The 16,486-nt window shown below is 43.4% G+C and overlaps 2 protein-coding genes across 4 annotated transcripts; one reads left to right on the top strand and one right to left on the bottom strand.

Annotated features, from left to right (window-relative positions):
- Window positions 1-3,555: 3,555 nt before the first annotated feature.
- Window positions 3,556-8,307, bottom strand: psmc4 (proteasome 26S subunit, ATPase 4). Of its 3 annotated transcripts, none has more exons than XM_068754675.1 (11): window positions 8,270-8,307; window positions 7,578-7,679; window positions 6,925-7,111; window positions 6,348-6,494; window positions 5,699-5,808; window positions 5,511-5,604; window positions 5,060-5,227; window positions 4,583-4,659; window positions 4,270-4,438; window positions 4,117-4,172; window positions 3,556-3,997 (listed from the first exon to the last, which is right to left on the bottom strand). In XM_068754675.1, the coding sequence occupies exons 1-11, from the start codon at window positions 8,300-8,302 to the stop codon at window positions 3,884-3,886; spliced, it is 1,257 nt and encodes a 418-aa protein (XP_068610776.1). In that variant the 5' UTR covers window positions 8,303-8,307; the 3' UTR covers window positions 3,556-3,883. The 3 variants fall into 3 exon arrangements, with proteins under 3 accessions (XP_068610776.1, XP_068610783.1, XP_068610791.1); XM_068754682.1 differs by having other exon boundaries at window positions 7,578-7,676; window positions 8,270-8,302; XM_068754690.1 differs by lacking the exon at window positions 8,270-8,307 and adding an exon at window positions 8,119-8,201.
- Window positions 8,308-10,289: 1,982 nt separating this feature from the next.
- On the top strand, window positions 10,290-15,485 carry scn1ba (sodium channel, voltage-gated, type I, beta a). The gene is made up of 5 exons (XM_068757488.1): window positions 10,290-10,332; window positions 13,656-13,822; window positions 14,460-14,697; window positions 15,118-15,259; window positions 15,419-15,485. The coding sequence occupies exons 1-5, from the start codon at window positions 10,290-10,292 to the stop codon at window positions 15,483-15,485; spliced, it is 657 nt and encodes a 218-aa protein (XP_068613589.1).
- Window positions 15,486-16,486: the final 1,001 nt, after the last annotated feature.

Here is a 16,486-nt window from a genome sequence, read left to right as displayed (position 1 = left end):
GAGGAAGAGGGTTGAATCAAGAACAGACAGGAAAATAAAAAAGGCATGGGGATGCAAGGACAGGCGTTTCATATCGAGATCATTGTTAAGGGTATATATGCTAGCTCATAGCGCCCTGCTGTTAAAATCCAGGAGGGATAGCATAGAATGCAGCCCATAGACAGACATGGTAGCCCCCGGCAACCACAGCGAGGGTTACAAAAACAAACATTCCTACATCCCCCCTATCGGCCCCGACAATACTCTTCAGATCTCATTTTTCCTCTGCTCCTGTCAACGCATCCAAGAGGTGATTCACAAGTTTGTACACACAAATCATTCACTTAGTTATCGCGATTTATTTCACAGTCTGAGGTAATCCGAGCCGGGAATTCCAGGCGCAGCCGGTTTACACAAAATGAGACCAGAGCAGAAACGTGGCCGTCGCTGACTTCAGCCCTTTTTCGCTTTTGGAAAATAAGCTGCAACTGCCTGGAGAGCTGCGTCATTAAAAAATCTGATCTAAAAGCGTCGCTGGATTTCTTCAGACAAAAACAACGTGCCAAGGCTTCCAGCTACCTGAAGGAGGCATTGAGATCAAATGAAAGCGTGAAAATGAAAGCCATGTCCCTGTTCCGGCCACTTAACGTGACGCGTTCACGGATCCATCTTAAATTTCAGATCTGTTCATGAACACATTAGAGCGAAGCCCAATTACTGATATTTGACAGTCGAGATCCGGGCGATTGCCTCAAAGCTCCCTCTAACCAATATATGAGATAAAGTTTTTTACAAACCAATATTAATATTCAATACATGAAAAGGCCCGATACAAAAACACTGATTGCAGTAATTCAAGTAAGATAATATGCAAACACGCCCTGAAAAGAAGTAGCATAACAACGCACGCCAGCACCCCTGCCATGGCAACCCCTCGCGGAGCCCGGCCGTTTACCGTGGGTGCAGCCGGTGCACGTCTCTGCGGCTGGTGAAACAGAAGAAGAAGAAGAAGAAAAAACACAGCTTGAACCCCCCCCCCCTTCGGTTTCAGCACTGGGCTGCGCTTGCCGTCCCCGTAGTGCGTAGTTAATCCGCAGCTACGATGAACCCACAAGAGACAGCGAGCTGCAAATTTAGATCCGACAACCATGGTGATATGGAAACCACCCTCGGGGCCCGGACGCACGCAACCAAACTGGTGCAGCAAGCTATGCCAGAACCGGGATGTTAATAGCAAAGCGGCTGCAACATTTAGCGCGTTTCAACAGTGAGAAACTGCAAACTGAGAACAACCACTGATTTCCAACAGCCGTTCCACACGATGGACAAAAGACGGCGACGAACAGGAACTCTGAAGAGTCGGACATCTGAGAGAAACTCCTAAATCAGATATTTAGTAGGTTTTTTTAAGCATTTCATGCTTGTTATTTTAGTTATAGATGGACGCTTCTTTATTGTGAAAGACTGAACGTACCAATGCGACCTTTTTCTTCAACCCAGAAGCATGTTTGTTTGTTAAACTTAGAAGATGCAGAGGCGCAGAGTGCATCATTATTCACTTCAATTTAAAAAAGGTCCCATATTATACCCTTTTTACACAAGTTAGCGCAGCTCTCAGGCACTTGTAGGAAATATCTCTGACAGTCTTCGATCAAAATAGCAAACAGACGCTGCAGGACAGCGTCCCTCTTTCCTGCCTCTCTTTTTTTGTAGCTTAATAGACAATGACGTACATCGACTCGTACCTGGCTGTCCTGAAGAGTGATTATAAAAAGGCATCTCTGATAACATCCCAGCTGTATATTTTTGCAGGTAATGAAAGAGCAAGCATTCCAGTGAACTCAGACAGTCGGGTGGGTGAGGCGTCGCCATGCAGAACCTGACGTTCCACTAAGGAAGGCATTTATAATGACGGAAAGGGGATGTGAAACCTACATAATACTTTTGTTAATCATTATTATCATTCAACGGTCCGTAACATCTGAACAGGGGAAAGGTCACTTGAGTAGTCATCCATTAATTAAGCAAGTTATTGCTATGAAACGGAACAAAGGTGTGCGTTTGTGCAGCCCCGGTGTTTTTTAACTGTGACAAAAACGACAGCAAAGCTAACTTTCCAGTGTTCGCTGGCTAAAAGTTGTGAAAGCAAAAAGCGATAAGTGTCGTAACTGCGCTGACGTTGACCAACATTAGCCAATGCTACGTGAATTCCATTACGCACATATCATAACGCAGTTTAAGCCGAAAACCGTCGGTTTGTGCCACCTTAGAAAACGAATTCATTATTAAAACAAGTTTATACGTCGCTAGTGTTTTTTAGCGCGCTACAGTCGCTAGCCTCGGAACGGAAGCTAACATTACAGGCGTCGGTATTTCAAGAGATCTTTTACTCACGTTTACCCAAAATAAGATAAAACTATTCTCACCTTTAAAATGCCGTCATCACCCAAACTCTGAAATGTCTGTATGTAACCCTCACCAGCTTGACAGGAAATGCTTAAAGCGAACCGAGCTAGCCGCAGATGTTGACCCATATTTAGCTAGCAGCGCGCGAGACGAACATTTTTAAGTTCCGTCCTCACCAGATGTTTTCTTTGCGTTTCCTTTTGTCGATCAATCAGCCGCTGATTTCCGCCCCAACAATTCTTTTTTTCCACACTTTGGATCTCAGATATGTTCTGTCGTTGGTTCAGCTCGGACGTTGTTGCCAGAGCGAGTGAGCAGAGTTCAATGTAACGCAACGCTTTTCCCCGCCCCTTCACTGGAGCCCGCACGAATCACGATGGACAATCATGACGTCATGATGAAGTCATCAGTAGCAGGAACGGTAATAACGTAAAGGCCCAAAGCAGTTTGTGTCAGCCCTTATCTTGTATATGTCACATATGATTCGAAATAGAATTAAAATAAAAAAAACTATGATTTGTATTTAAATATATTTGCAGTTATTAATAGATCACAGCTCCACTCTATAAGACGGTTCCTAGTCATCGTTTAACACCTGCATGACCTAGAAAGAAAAATAAAACCATTTCAAGTTCGACCGAACACGTTTCCAAATTAAAGAAAAAAGGTTCGACTTATGAGATCATTTTCAATTTCAGCTCTGATTAAAACCCACAGACAAGCGGCAGCTTCAGATAGTATGTCTATTTCGTGATTGGGAATATATAATCAATCATTTGAAATAGACTTAGATTATTTCTCATGGGACTGTGGTCCTCGGTCTACCATGTAAATCCTCGCATGCGGTTGTTAGATGCGTAGTACAGAATGTGATTGTTGTCGCCCCCTTGTGGTCTGAAGGAGAGCTGCAACCTCAGGCCGCACCTGACAAAAATATTGACTACGACGACTGCTACATTTACACAATTATTTGTTATCAAGTAATATTTTAGTTAATTTATTACATTATTGGTAAAAGACGTCTTAATTTGCGTCGCCTACCATTTCCAAAAGCAAAAGTTGCCACTCTTCATTTGTAATCTGATCAACAGGTTGAAACATTCAGATATTTCATAGACATGATTTAAAAAAATAAATAAAGGAGGAACATCAAACATTTTCTTTTAAGATAATAGAAAAATACTGACCATTTACTTAGTGGAAAACATCTTTAATGACTTTTTAAAGCAATGTCTTGTGAACCGAGTTCTTATAGATACAAAGATTCTATTCTCAAGTCAGGGTCAGATATTATTGAAACCCACAGAGTGCCTTTATAAAAACACTATATCTCTCATTAGCGCCCTCTCAAGGCGGCAGACACGGCTAATCTGACATTCGGCCTTCGATTGAGTAAATTGAGTCCAAAAATCTATGGAAGTCAGGGCCTGCAAATCCACAAGGGACAGAGTAGACACAGACACACAGACACAAATCAAGAACAAACATTTTGTCCTCTCTACTTGTAGAACTCGTGTTCCTGCTCGTCCTTTTTGATGACGGTCTTGTACGCTTTTTCAAAGTCTTTGGCGAGGACGATGTACCTGTTCTCACGTACAGCCAGCATGCCGGCCTGAGACGAAGAGGAAAGAAGGACATTTTTGGTTTTTTGTATACACACAAACTTTACTTTCCATTTCAAAAAGCTCCAAACAGTCAAAGAGATGAAGTGTCAATAAAGCTTTGTCTCACCTCCTGGCAGATGGAGTTGATGTCTGCTCCGGAGATCTTGTCTGGTCGGGCCACATCTGCGCCTCAGTCAAGGAGAACTTAACGCGAATTAGTTGCACACAAAAACACATTTCAACAGGTTTGAACATGCCGTTATCGAACCCCCAAGGATACAGTCCTCCAGGTCGACCTCCTCGGAGAGGTTCATCTTACTGGTGATGGTGGAGAAGATGAGACGTTTCTGTCTGCGATCCGGCAGAGGGAACTCAATCTTTCTGTCCAAACGACCAGGACGTAGCAGGGCCGGGTCCAGTGTGTCTGCTCTGTTAGTGGCCATGATCACCTGAGGGGGGGTTCAAATGTCAACAGGTGTCACATGAGCAACTCGAAGGGACAAAAGACAAGAATGCATCCCAGTTTATAATCTAAATAATCTAAATCTCTGACTGAATTTAAGGCGCTTCCCAGATAGACGGACCCGACTCACCTTCACATTTACGTTCTGGTCAAAACCGTCCATTTGATTGAGCAGCTCCAGTAAGATTCTCTGCACCTCTCTGTCAGCTGCAGGAAAAGTCAAGATCAATTTTCAATTATTCGTTTTGGTATTTATAGAGATGAAACGTAACTTTTTTTTTAATCTTAACTTCAATCTGAAGAACTCGAGTACCGTTTGCCCTGGACAACTAGAACTACGAATGAAGCGACAGAAAGTATTAACTTGGATCCCCGCCTTAAGGGAATTCCATTGAAGACAGACAGTTAAAAAAAATGTTTAAATTCGTCTGTTTATTTTTGATAAATTCAATTTCTAAAATTAAAATATCGAGATAAAATACAATCCTTTGAATTTCCAAAATATGAAAAGGCCACAAAAATTGTACAAAAAAGGCCCCACAAACATATATTCAACAATCTTTGAGTCTGGAAAGTCTGGTTTGAAGTGTCGTCATTCTTCTCGTACCTCCAGTCTGCGCATCAAAACGCTTTGTGGCGATGGCGTCGATCTCGTCGATGAAGATGATGGCGGGGGCATTTTCCTTCGCCAGTCGGAAGACATCACGCACCATCCGAGGGCCTTCACCCAAATACTTCTGGACAAACTCGGAGCCCACCACGCGGATGAACGCCGCTGAGGACACACCGATTCGTGTTGTAGTTCACCATATGGATTTATTATCAACACAACAACCCAACACTGTTTACCGTTTATAGAACTTGTGGTCTGTAATAATTAGAGCCATTTTAAATTCTGATATAATGTTCATATGCCAGTGTTTGGATCCATGCAGCATTTTTAAGACTGAATTCATTACAATTCGTCACTATAAAAACACAAACAAATGTCCAAAAGTGAAGCATCAAGGCCGTAACTTCTAATAGAAACAAACTGGTGTCTGACGTGAAGGACCTACCTGTAGTGTGGTGAGCCACAGCCTTGGCCAGCATGGTCTTACCACAGCCTGGAGGTCCGTACATCAGGACACCCCTGGGTGGGTCGATGCCAATCTGAGAAAGGAAGGAGATCCAAGTTAATAAGCATCAGTTTAAATGTAAACTCCATTCAAACATGCAAATGTGACATTTCAATCGAACGCCCGACCTGTTTGTAGAGCTCAAAGTGTGTGAGTGGCAGCTCGACAGCTTCTCTGACTTCTTGCTTCTGAATGTCCATACCGCCGATGTCCGCATACATCACATCCGGCTTTTGGTCTGAAAAGCAAAGACAAGGCGAAAAAGGAAAATTCAGGTTTGCAGCATAAAGACTGTAAACTTCATAAAAGACTTTCATGGATGGCTCGGATTATTCTGAAATGTGGACAAAGTCGAGAGCCTCTTGGACAACAATAATACAAACTGGAAAAGCACTCAGAGCGCAGACCTCCGCCAAGCCGTTCATTCCACTAGTAATTGGATCTGCACCGTCCACATGGTGATCTGGATCATCACCAAAAGCTTCTAGATTGTTCTTGGTATCTTTATACACCAACCATGAAAAGTCAAAGTGAATCATTGAACTGATTTTTGATGGTTTCCAATGTTAGAATTTCCTATTTCTTCCTGACCTCATTCTGGATCAGATCTAGAAGACATTTTGAGATAGAGCTCCCCACCCTACATGACCGTATCAAATTCCATAAACATCAGTCAATAATCAAGCAAAATATTGAGGAACAGATTTGGACTTTTTTTTTTTGTTTTTTTAACCCATCCAGGTGTTTTCCGACCATAGAGCGAGACCTTGCGTTTACCTGACGTCAGCATCATAATGCTGCTGTCGGCTTCAGGAGGGAGAACGTCAACAAGGGCGTTGCTGTGCTTGTGCAAGGCCACCGAGGCGTTGGGCTTCAGCAGCTCTCTGTCAATGGTGCTCAGGATGCGCACATAATAGTTGGACCCTAAGAGGTGATGATGACGAAGCACAGGAATAGAAGTCATGACATTTAAAACATGTACGCTCTGAATAATTCACATTTGACAGCATCTTCTAAAAATACTCTGAATGCCTGAACATAAAGTATTCAAACATACAACCATTTCATTAATATTTAATTCTCAGCTTTATCTACTAATTTATTTATATCCACAGATGTATTTCTGAGTTTTACTGCACTTTATTTTCTACTGTATGTTATGTACTCACTCTCTGAGTGATGTTATGCAATTGTAATCCTCGAAAAATTAAAAGTACCTTTTTGTATGTTTTCTCAATATTACAATTTACCCCAAGTTGGGACAGATCAAATCAAATCAATAAAACAAAACTACATTACACAATATAATTTTTTTTAACTGATTAAAGGTATTTCGATTTTTGACTTTGATTACCCGTCGTCGAGCCAACGATGGCCGTATTCTGGTCGACAGCTTCCAGGAATTGGCCAATGACGAGCGGGATACTCTGTATCCTCTTCACCTCCTCCTGAGCATGCAGGAACTCTTTCTTCAGGTTTTTCTGCTCATCTTTGATGTACTCCTCCTGCACCTCTAGAAACTCCAGTTCCTGCTGTAGCTTCTACCGTCATGCAACAAAGAGGGGAAGAGATAAAGTACCACAGCGTCATAGTGATAGTTGATATAGATCTGAAGAACCACTAAAACATTGTTTCAAACTAAAATAATGTTACATAAACCCAATATAGACCAGATGTAAAGCCCTCATGCATCATATTCACAATAAACGACAAAACTCTCTCTCTGAAGCAGACCTATATTATGTCAAAAGATCAATTTTATTTAATATCACCTTTTTTTAACTGAAATTCTTAATACATTGCCTGCAAGCAATGTATTAAGTTAGTTTCAACTCCGTTTTATACTTGTCGTTTTATGAAGCCAGCGTCACCAAAAAACTCACAAAGAAACAGAACAAAACATTTAATAAATGACCACAATATGATGTTCTAGAGTTTGTCATATTTTGACAATAGATTTGTACAAAGTTTTAGCTTACAACACATAAATATAACAAATGATCAGACCTTGTATCTGCTATAAAGATCCTCGAGATCTTCCGGTTCTGGTGCCAGGAAGGACAGACCCGTCTGAGGTCTGGAGGTTAGAACTGCCGGCATGTCTTCCTGCTGCGGTGACAATATCACAAAGCATTTGTCACGTTACTATTGTATTTAAGTAAACACCTTTACCCAAAATATATCCTTTATTTCATACGAACAAAGACAACAACAACATAAAAGCCAGAGAATTAATAAATACTGATAAACTAATATGCTCGTTCTTTACATAGCACATAGACGGGCTATGCTAAGCTAAGCTAAGCTTTGCTAGCTCGCGTGCAGCCATCTTACGTCAAAGCCTCCCGAAAGCAAAAAGCTACTAATTAAAGAAGTTAGCAACAAATCAACCAAGGATATAAACGTATTCTCAATGATCTGCACCAATATTTGGTCAAAGATGTGGTTCAAAACTTGGCCTATTTCGTCTAACTAATCATGCTAATGCTAGCGGCTAACTTGAATGACATAGCAACTGCATGGGTACAGAATGAATTGGCAGGTTTACTTTTCGACGAGGTTCACACACAATATGGTGTCAAAAGATGTCGATGAACAAAAACGGACGCGACCCTCAAAAGCGCAATATCACAAAAGCATAATAATACAAAGCTGTTAACTTCCAAATCAAAGCGGGTGAAAGGATCAGCGAGTCATACCGGGCTCTTTTCAACAGCGACGATATCCTCCATGTTATATGGCGACCAACTGACGCATGACGGCGTACGTAAGGGAGAAGGCATTATGGGTAATGGCGTTCATGGGCATAGTAAATACAGTACATAGAAACTACATAACGCTTTGTTCTCGACCACATTGTGAAGGCATGTTTTTGTTTTATTAATGCGTAATTAATGGAATCTAAGAAATGTTGTAATTAACAATATAACATATTATATTATGTATTTGTATATTAAATTGATATTGTAATTTATTATATTATTACACAAGCAAATATATAGCATTAAAATGATAATTGTTGTGAGCTGAACAGTTGAGCCACATTTCACCACGCTTAAAGTGTATAGCAGTATTTAAGTTATTTCCAAATAATAAATAAATAATTGTGACTTTTGTGGGATCAAATGTAAAAAATACCTCTCAGCAATATCTTATAAAAACAATTAGCTTCAATATGTGGGATTAAGATAAAATAAAAATAAAATATAAAAATCACCTCTGCCCTCACCCAAACTTTTTATTTTATTTATGGTCTCTGCGCAATCTAGTTGCACATCTAGTTTGAAATAGCTTCGGGATTGTGTGGCATTTAAAGGCTCTTTATGTCTGTGCGTGTATCGATGATGCTTCATCTCCCTCTAGCGGTGAACCAGGGTAACTGCACAAAAAGAACGTCAAAATTTCCCCTTCATATTTTAAACCATGTAGTTACTTAAAATATATCCACGTGGTAAAAAAAAAAAAGCCTGCTTTTTGTACAAGAATCACAGGAGTTAAAGTTCTGTTTGTGACATCATAAAAACGTCATTACTCTCTCTCTTGCTCTCGCTCTCGCTCTCTTTTTCTCTCTCCATCTCTCTCGCGCTCTCTCTCTCTCTTTCTCTCTGCGTCCCACCGCTTTCCTTCATTTGACGGCAGCATCTCCAGGAGGACCCGTCTTAAAAGCACGACGAGAATTAAAGAGAAGGGAAAATATTTGTTTCAAGGATCTCATAAAAGGAATCCCACCCGCTGTGGCAGCAGAGGGAATCCTGACTGCCTGGACGCGCCTCCACCTCTCCATCAGTGACACCAGACGTCCCAAGAATCCCAGGGAGACTTATTCCTTTAAAAGAGGAGTTTATTATAGGACGCATGACAGGCAAAGGTAGCCGAGACGCGGCGAGCACCGTTCGGATGCGTTGACGGGGTTTTAACAGACAGATGTCATGTGTCGGTGATCCATGATCCATGCATGCGCTCCAGAGCCGCCTGCAGTGCCGCTCGGTCCGACAGCTCCTGGATCACTGCGCCATCTGAGGAGATGCGTGTTGAAACAGAAAGAAAAGCAACAACGCAAAGGAGGCAATAACTCAACAACAACAACAACAAGAACAAAAAGTTGAGAATTGCATCTTCTTCCAAAACCAAAACACAATGACATCTGAAGGAACTGCCAGGGAGTGCTGATAAATGTTCCAAAGTCATCCACGCGTGAAATGCATTCAATTCATCAGACCTTTTCTGCACAGTCACACCGACGCACGCGCAGCGCGTCTTCCATCCTCAGCATCGTCTCCGATCACAGGTTTATCACTTGCTTTTCCTGTTGATCAGTGGCAGCGACCAGCCTGTTGGTGTCACATAGGACACACTGAACAGGAGTGTGGGTGTGCCCACCGCGTACAAACAAAGGCCCTTTTGGAGCCACCAGAGGCTGAAACCTGAAACTCAGAGTGAGTCCTCCCTCTGGTAACTCTATATGAACACGCACTGGGCGGCTGGACCGAAGCCGGAGCCAGCAAGACTCGTTTAGAGCCGGAGGAGACAAAAGTGTGAGACCAGGAGAGGAGCAGATCAACCGGGCGACCCCCCCCCCCCCAGAGCTTCCTGCAGCCGCAACCAGAGGAGAGCTTCCATCTCTCAGAGCTGTAGTCCTAGTCAGGATATCTGACACCTTAGTAGTGTGTGTGTGTGTGTGTGTGGAGAGAGGTGCCACCAGCCTTCTTTCACCCCAGGATGCTGCTGCTGCTGCTACCTGTGGCCTCCCTGTTGCTTCAAGGTGAGTGGGCTGTGGTCTTGTTTCCACGGTGACGCCATGCAATTTGAGCCAGCATCCAAACGATCATTGATTGCATTGCTTGTTACTCCATCTCTGCCGCTGCGGCTGTTTATCAGCATTTTCGTGTGTGTGTGTGTGTGTTTGCATGTGTGTGTGTGTGTGCATGTGTGTGTGTGTGTTCATTATTGTGCTGGTGTATTTACTAAAAGCCCAGCTGTTCAGTTTTTAATAAGATGAGGTCATGTGGCAGTGTTAAAATGAAGGGCACACACACACACACATGCACACACACACACATGCACACACACACACACACACACACACTAATAGACACATTTTACCAGAAAGAATCAGGACAATATTTCATTACAAACACCAAAGCAACTTTTTCAACAACATGAATTTGCAAAGCTGTAACTTTTATAATGGATTGAATATAAAAGATTTAACATGAATAACATGAACGACGACGACGACATCCAGTCACACAAACTCAGTTAAACTTGCTTCCTATGACATCACGAGTGCTTGTCGTTCATGTCCACTTCATGACATCATTTCCTCTTCTGGGAGAACCTTTGGGCTGATGTGATGCGAGTCAGATTCCTCGCCCGCCAGTGGTAGCTGCACGTAAACAACATATAACGTATGTGCACGGTGTTCCCCTGATGTGTGTTGACTGTCTAGTGAATTTTGGGATGATCCAGAAGAGATCCTGGATTCTGGATCACTTTGAAAATGTCATTAGCATTGCAGTAAATGGACAATCAGAACAAGAAGAAAAATAGGAGCAAAGTTCACTCCAATGTAACAATAAAACAAAAGTCTTTCTGACACACAGCCCATCCGAACACTGAAGCCCATAAAGCCTAATCGATGTGATGGCTGCCATCGTAATGCACGCAGCAGACGCTCTTGAATTCCACAGTGGCAGCGAGCAGCCATTTGGAGCGTAAATGGCTCGAGCTCAATCTTTCTGGTCAAAAGACATCAGGATATCAGAGCGACCACAGCGTCTCCTCACCCCCCCCCCCCCCCCCCCCCTCCACCACTGCACTCCGACAAATTACGTTACAAAGAAGCTCCTCGTTGTAAGTAGAGGGAGTGGAATGTAAATTGATTAGAGTGACGCACTGTAGTGCAGAAAAAAAAGGAAAAAAGATCAATAAAAATACCAGCAACTATCTCCTAAATTTAACTTTAGGAATTTTGTCCTCCAAACAGCATGGATTAGGAGGGGGGGATAATAATAATAATAATAATAATAATAATAATAAATGACACCTCAAAGGTTTATTTTCTGATGAGTCATCGATTAAATTATAACTTATAACTTAAGCATTGAAATTAGTGCTACAAGCCCAGATGAAAGGTTTCATATCCAGCTGCAGAAAATCTCAATCGATGGGCTATAGTTTTACCTTTGCATGTACAAACCTGATAAAGTACCTGATATAATCGCCGCCTGAACGTCTCTTCAGCATGAATGTGATGAATGTTTCTGCTGCTGCACAAATCTGATCCTCCAGAGTTTCATTCTGAGTCTATTTGAGGAGTTTTTTTAATTTCTTTTTATTCCGAGGTCCAAATCTAGGCCGAGACACTTTGCTGCCGCGCCCTCATTTCAGGCTGGATGAATGCTAAGAGTGTGGACGGATGCTCTCTCCGGTGCTCTATTTGTTCCATTGGAACGTTTTCACTCGCTCGGGGTCGAGGGTCAGCCGAAGGTCACGGCTGCCCTGTTTGTCCCCTGCTTGTTTCTACCCGTTTATGCTGCTGCTAAACCATGGAAACGGTTGCTGTCCTCTCCCTCGTCTCTTTTTTTGCTGCTGCAGTCTTTGTTTACAGCTCTCTTTTTTGTGGCTCGTTCTTTTAGCTTCCGGCTAGCTAACCTCATTAGGTGGAAGGTCGTTTGTATTGCTCAGGCTGTGAGGCAGTTGTTGTTGTTTTTTTTTAGTGTTTGCCATAAAATAATATGAAGGATTTTTAACCAACCAGCCCCCCCCTGTCAGGAAAAAAACCCTCTTAATCTGGAATAATTACTGGAATATCCATTGCATAATCCTGCATCTCCATCCATGGATTACGCAATGGATTTGCTGCTCTGTATGTGATTTGTCTTGTCTCCCAGTCCTGCAGTCCTGTTTGGTTCCATTGCTTTGGTTCCACCTAAATAACCGGAACCCTGCACAGAACCGTGAAATTAAGATCCTCCATCAGAAAGATGATCAATTCCATTGTTTAAGCGTTTGAATGAGAGTTTGGTAAAAGCGACGGAGAGTGCGGATCTGCAAAAAATGATTTCTTTAGAATCTGTTCACACCCGATGAAACCGACCGAATCTGAATTCAAACCCAGTTCAGGCTTGGGTTCGGGTTCTTGGGTCCGGGTGGGTTTGGGTTCTGGGTCATTTCCTCCAACGGACGACAGCAACGGGTTCCTTATGTTCTGAACCTTCTCTTCTCTTTCTGCAGTGCTTCTCCCAGCATCCCCCCCCCTCATGCTTTTGTAGTAATGGCTAATGTTGAAGCTAACTCTCTCTCTCTCTCTCTCTTCCTCTTCATTCTTCCCCTCAGTGCGGCGGCATTTCTATCGGCGTGATCTTTTGAATCTCTTTATGCTGCTTTGTCAGGCACTTGTTTTCTCACGTTTTTTTGTGCAGGAGGCCAGTCGCACCCGAACCTTTATTAGCTCATCTTGAGTTCATCTGATCAGCGTTGTGTTTCCTGTCCTCTCCCGAACCCCACTCTCCTTCCCGTCCTCCTTTTTTTTTGTGATCGGAAACAAATGCATCCCCAGAGGTCAAAGTTGAGAATAGAAAGAAACATGTGGAGTTGCAGGTGTGTAACTCCCGGCCCGAGTGTGTGTCGTGGTGATGGTGGCATATATAGAGTCACGCTTCTATATATGAATTTAGTTCAGTTGCCAACTGAGAGAATGCAAGAAACTGGAACAGCTCACTGCAACCTCTTTATTTCCTCTCAGTTCATTGATAAAAAAAAAACTAAACTAAAATGTACAAATTTAAATCAATCAAATCCACAATCCTCTACGAGCTGAAATGAGTGGAAATAAAATAAAAAATTAATGCAAGAGTATAATAAGTATCTGCCCGTTACGAACGGGAAAAAGAAAAAGAAGAACGCATGCGATGACCGAGCATGCAAAAGAAAATAAATACAAAATAAAGTCATCGTTACTAAATCTGCAAGTGTTAGACAGTTTGCCTGCAAGTACTGAGATGGTGGGAAAAGAGGGCCTGCTGCGACCTCTGACCCCTGACACCACACGGGTTCTAACTGTGCGTTCTCCCCGCCCCCTAGCGTCTCTGTGCCGCGGAGCCTGCGTGGAGCTGGAGCCGGAGACAGAGGCGGTCGTCAGAGAAGGATTCAAACTGCTCTGCATTTTCTGCAAGAAGAGGGGCGAGGTTCCCGCCGAGGCCTCCGTCAACTGGTACTTCAGAGCCTGGGACGAGACCGAGTTCTCCCACGTGAGTGGTGATGATTGAAGACAAGACCACGAGGGAGATCAGGCAAAAAAAAAAAAAAAACAGGCAAAATACAGAAAGACATGGAAGGAAATGACGAGATGCTCGTCATCTTCATGCATCATTCATGCATGTCACGTAGTTTGCTGTCAGTCTGCTCCTTTGCTACCGTATGTCCAAAATAAGCTTTAGATAAAATCATCATAGATCCACAAACGCTTCCTCTACAGCGAGATCGTTTGTCTCTTCTTCTGGGAAGCGGCTCTAATGCGTTTATTTCAAGGGCCTTTTCTCCTCTTCTGTCGACTGGAAGGCAGATAATTTACTGCTCAAAGGAGAGCTCAGCCGGCAACGCGAAGAGGCCATTATGGGGTGTACTTAAAGCAGGAGCAATTCCATTAGTCCATTTAGAATCTGAATGTCGAGATCGATGGATTCTCTTTTTAGATATGCATCTTGAACGTGAGCCGATCGGCCCGAGAGCAGGCTGCCAAGGAGAAGACAGGAAGTAATGAAAGACAACCACATTGTCAGTTTTACCATTTCAGGGCGTTTTCTAACGTCCCTCATGAATTATTTCCTGCCACATATTGGATGGAAAAACTGCATAGCTCCCAAAAAAAACCCTGTTGTCTTCCAGTTTTACAGGTATAAAAATAAAAAGGAGAAGATCATTGATCCACGTTTCGAAAATCGTCTGCGATGGAGCGGCAGCAAGAACACGAAGGACCTGCAGGACGGCTCCCTCTACATCCTCAACGTGACCTTCAACGACACCGGGACCTACCAGTGCCTTTTCAGCCGTGACCTCATTTATCCCAACTACGGTTTTAAAGCCAACGGCAACAGGACTATCGACTTGAACGTGGTGCCAATAAGTAAGAATGGATTCAGCAACTTTCCCGCTTTTTTTGGCACATTTGATACGTGAAAAGAGTCCAAAAACATGCAGGAGGACCTCTGTGGGATTTGCAGGAAATAATTAAAAGAGGGTAGAACTGATGAAATAAAATGGAGTAGCTTCAATATTGTGTGTGCATTAACCCGGTCGTCATGGTAACTTAAAGACAGATGATGCAAGGTTTCGACCTGAGGAGGTCGTGTTTGTTTTTGCTGCCAGGCTCAGGTGAGCCTTTAATTCAGGGGTGTCAGAGAGACTAACTTCCTGCCTCTCTGACACCTGGAGGCAGGAAGTGATCAACCGAAAAAAATATAGGAACCATGTGTCAGAAATTCAATTCGAATTCCCCAGTTCCATAAGCAGACATCGTCCCTCATCCGCCGCTCCTTCTCTCCAGGCACCAGGGGGCTGGCGTCCATCCTGTCGGAGGTGATGATGTACGTCTCCATCATCGGGCTGCAGCTCTGGCTGGTGGTGGAGATGATTTACTGCTACAGGAAGATCGCAGCCGCGGGAGAGGAAGCCCTGAGAGAGAGCGCGTGAGTAAGAGATCAGAGCCAGCCTCCCTCCGGTGTCGGGCCCCGCCGGTCTGTCCATATGTCCCGGTGCCCCCCCCCCCCCCCCCCCCTCCATGCTGAACTGATGTCTTCTGATTCCGACTGTCTGACACTCGTGGGGTGTCTTCTCTTCTCTTCCAGGGAGGAGTATTTAGCTATAGCATCGGAGAGTAAAGAGAATTGTGCAGATGTGCAGGTGGCAGAGTAGAACTGGTAGGTCTTTATTCTCCCTAAACATCAAAGAGGTTCTGTTTTCTGCCTGTTAGCAGCATTACAGAAAAACTGCTGGACGGATCTGGAGATGGGTCATTTCATCGTTTTCAGTTTTGTTTTGTTTTATGAAAATGTGATCTCAGTGCATTTTAACAATTCACATTAAAAAAAAAGCTCTTCTTACTGCTGCTAATGTCACTTCCCTGTTCTGCCTTACAAGTTTAATTCTCCTTATTACTACAGTGGTACCTCTACTTACGAATTTAATCCGTTCTGGGAGTAGCTTCGTAACGTGAAAACTTCGTAAGTAGAGACGCATTTTGAATGTAAATGCACTAATCCGTTCCAAGCCCCGCAAAAGTATTGTAACGGTTCATGTTTTAGGAGTGTTCATTATTCCTACGCTGCAGAGAGTCCGCAAAGGCATCCAGGGAGGAGGGGCGGTGTGTGTGTGTGGGTGCCGCGGGGAGGAGGAGGAGAACGGGAGAGCTGCGGGAGCTACGCAGCTCTCCCGTTCTCCTCCTCGCGGCACCCACACACACAGAGAGTTACCCGTCGTGTGCTTATTCCAGCGTCCGACGGACGCTACATTATGATATTTTTAAAAAATATTAATCTACCTGTTAGCTGTTACTTTTTGTCCTCTTTGTTTACTGGTCCTTTGCGGTGTTTTCTGCCTCGCGTTTCTTGAAAAACCGATCCAATGACGTCTGCTTTTGCCGGCTTTTGACAATCCGTCGGAAATGTGCGAGGCAGACGTCATCATAATGAGCAATAGCCCGACTTGTCAACACTTTTTCCGGGTGACACGAGGGGGACACGAATAGCGTGCTGGGATACACGCATACGCAACGGGTTGCCAGGCAGATTTTAGGCGATAGCCAATGGCAGAGCAGCTACGAGCAGCTATTTTTGACTTCGTAGCCTGAAACGCCTCCGTAACGAGAGGCAATATTTTCCCATTCAGATACTTCGTAACCTGAAACTTTCGGATGT

Source organism: Brachionichthys hirsutus, chromosome 3 (genome assembly GCF_040956055.1).
Source record: "Brachionichthys hirsutus isolate HB-005 chromosome 3, CSIRO-AGI_Bhir_v1, whole genome shotgun sequence".
Lineage (NCBI taxonomy): Eukaryota > Metazoa > Chordata > Actinopteri > Lophiiformes > Brachionichthyidae > Brachionichthys > Brachionichthys hirsutus.
This window is presented reverse-complemented; position numbering and strand designations above follow the sequence as displayed.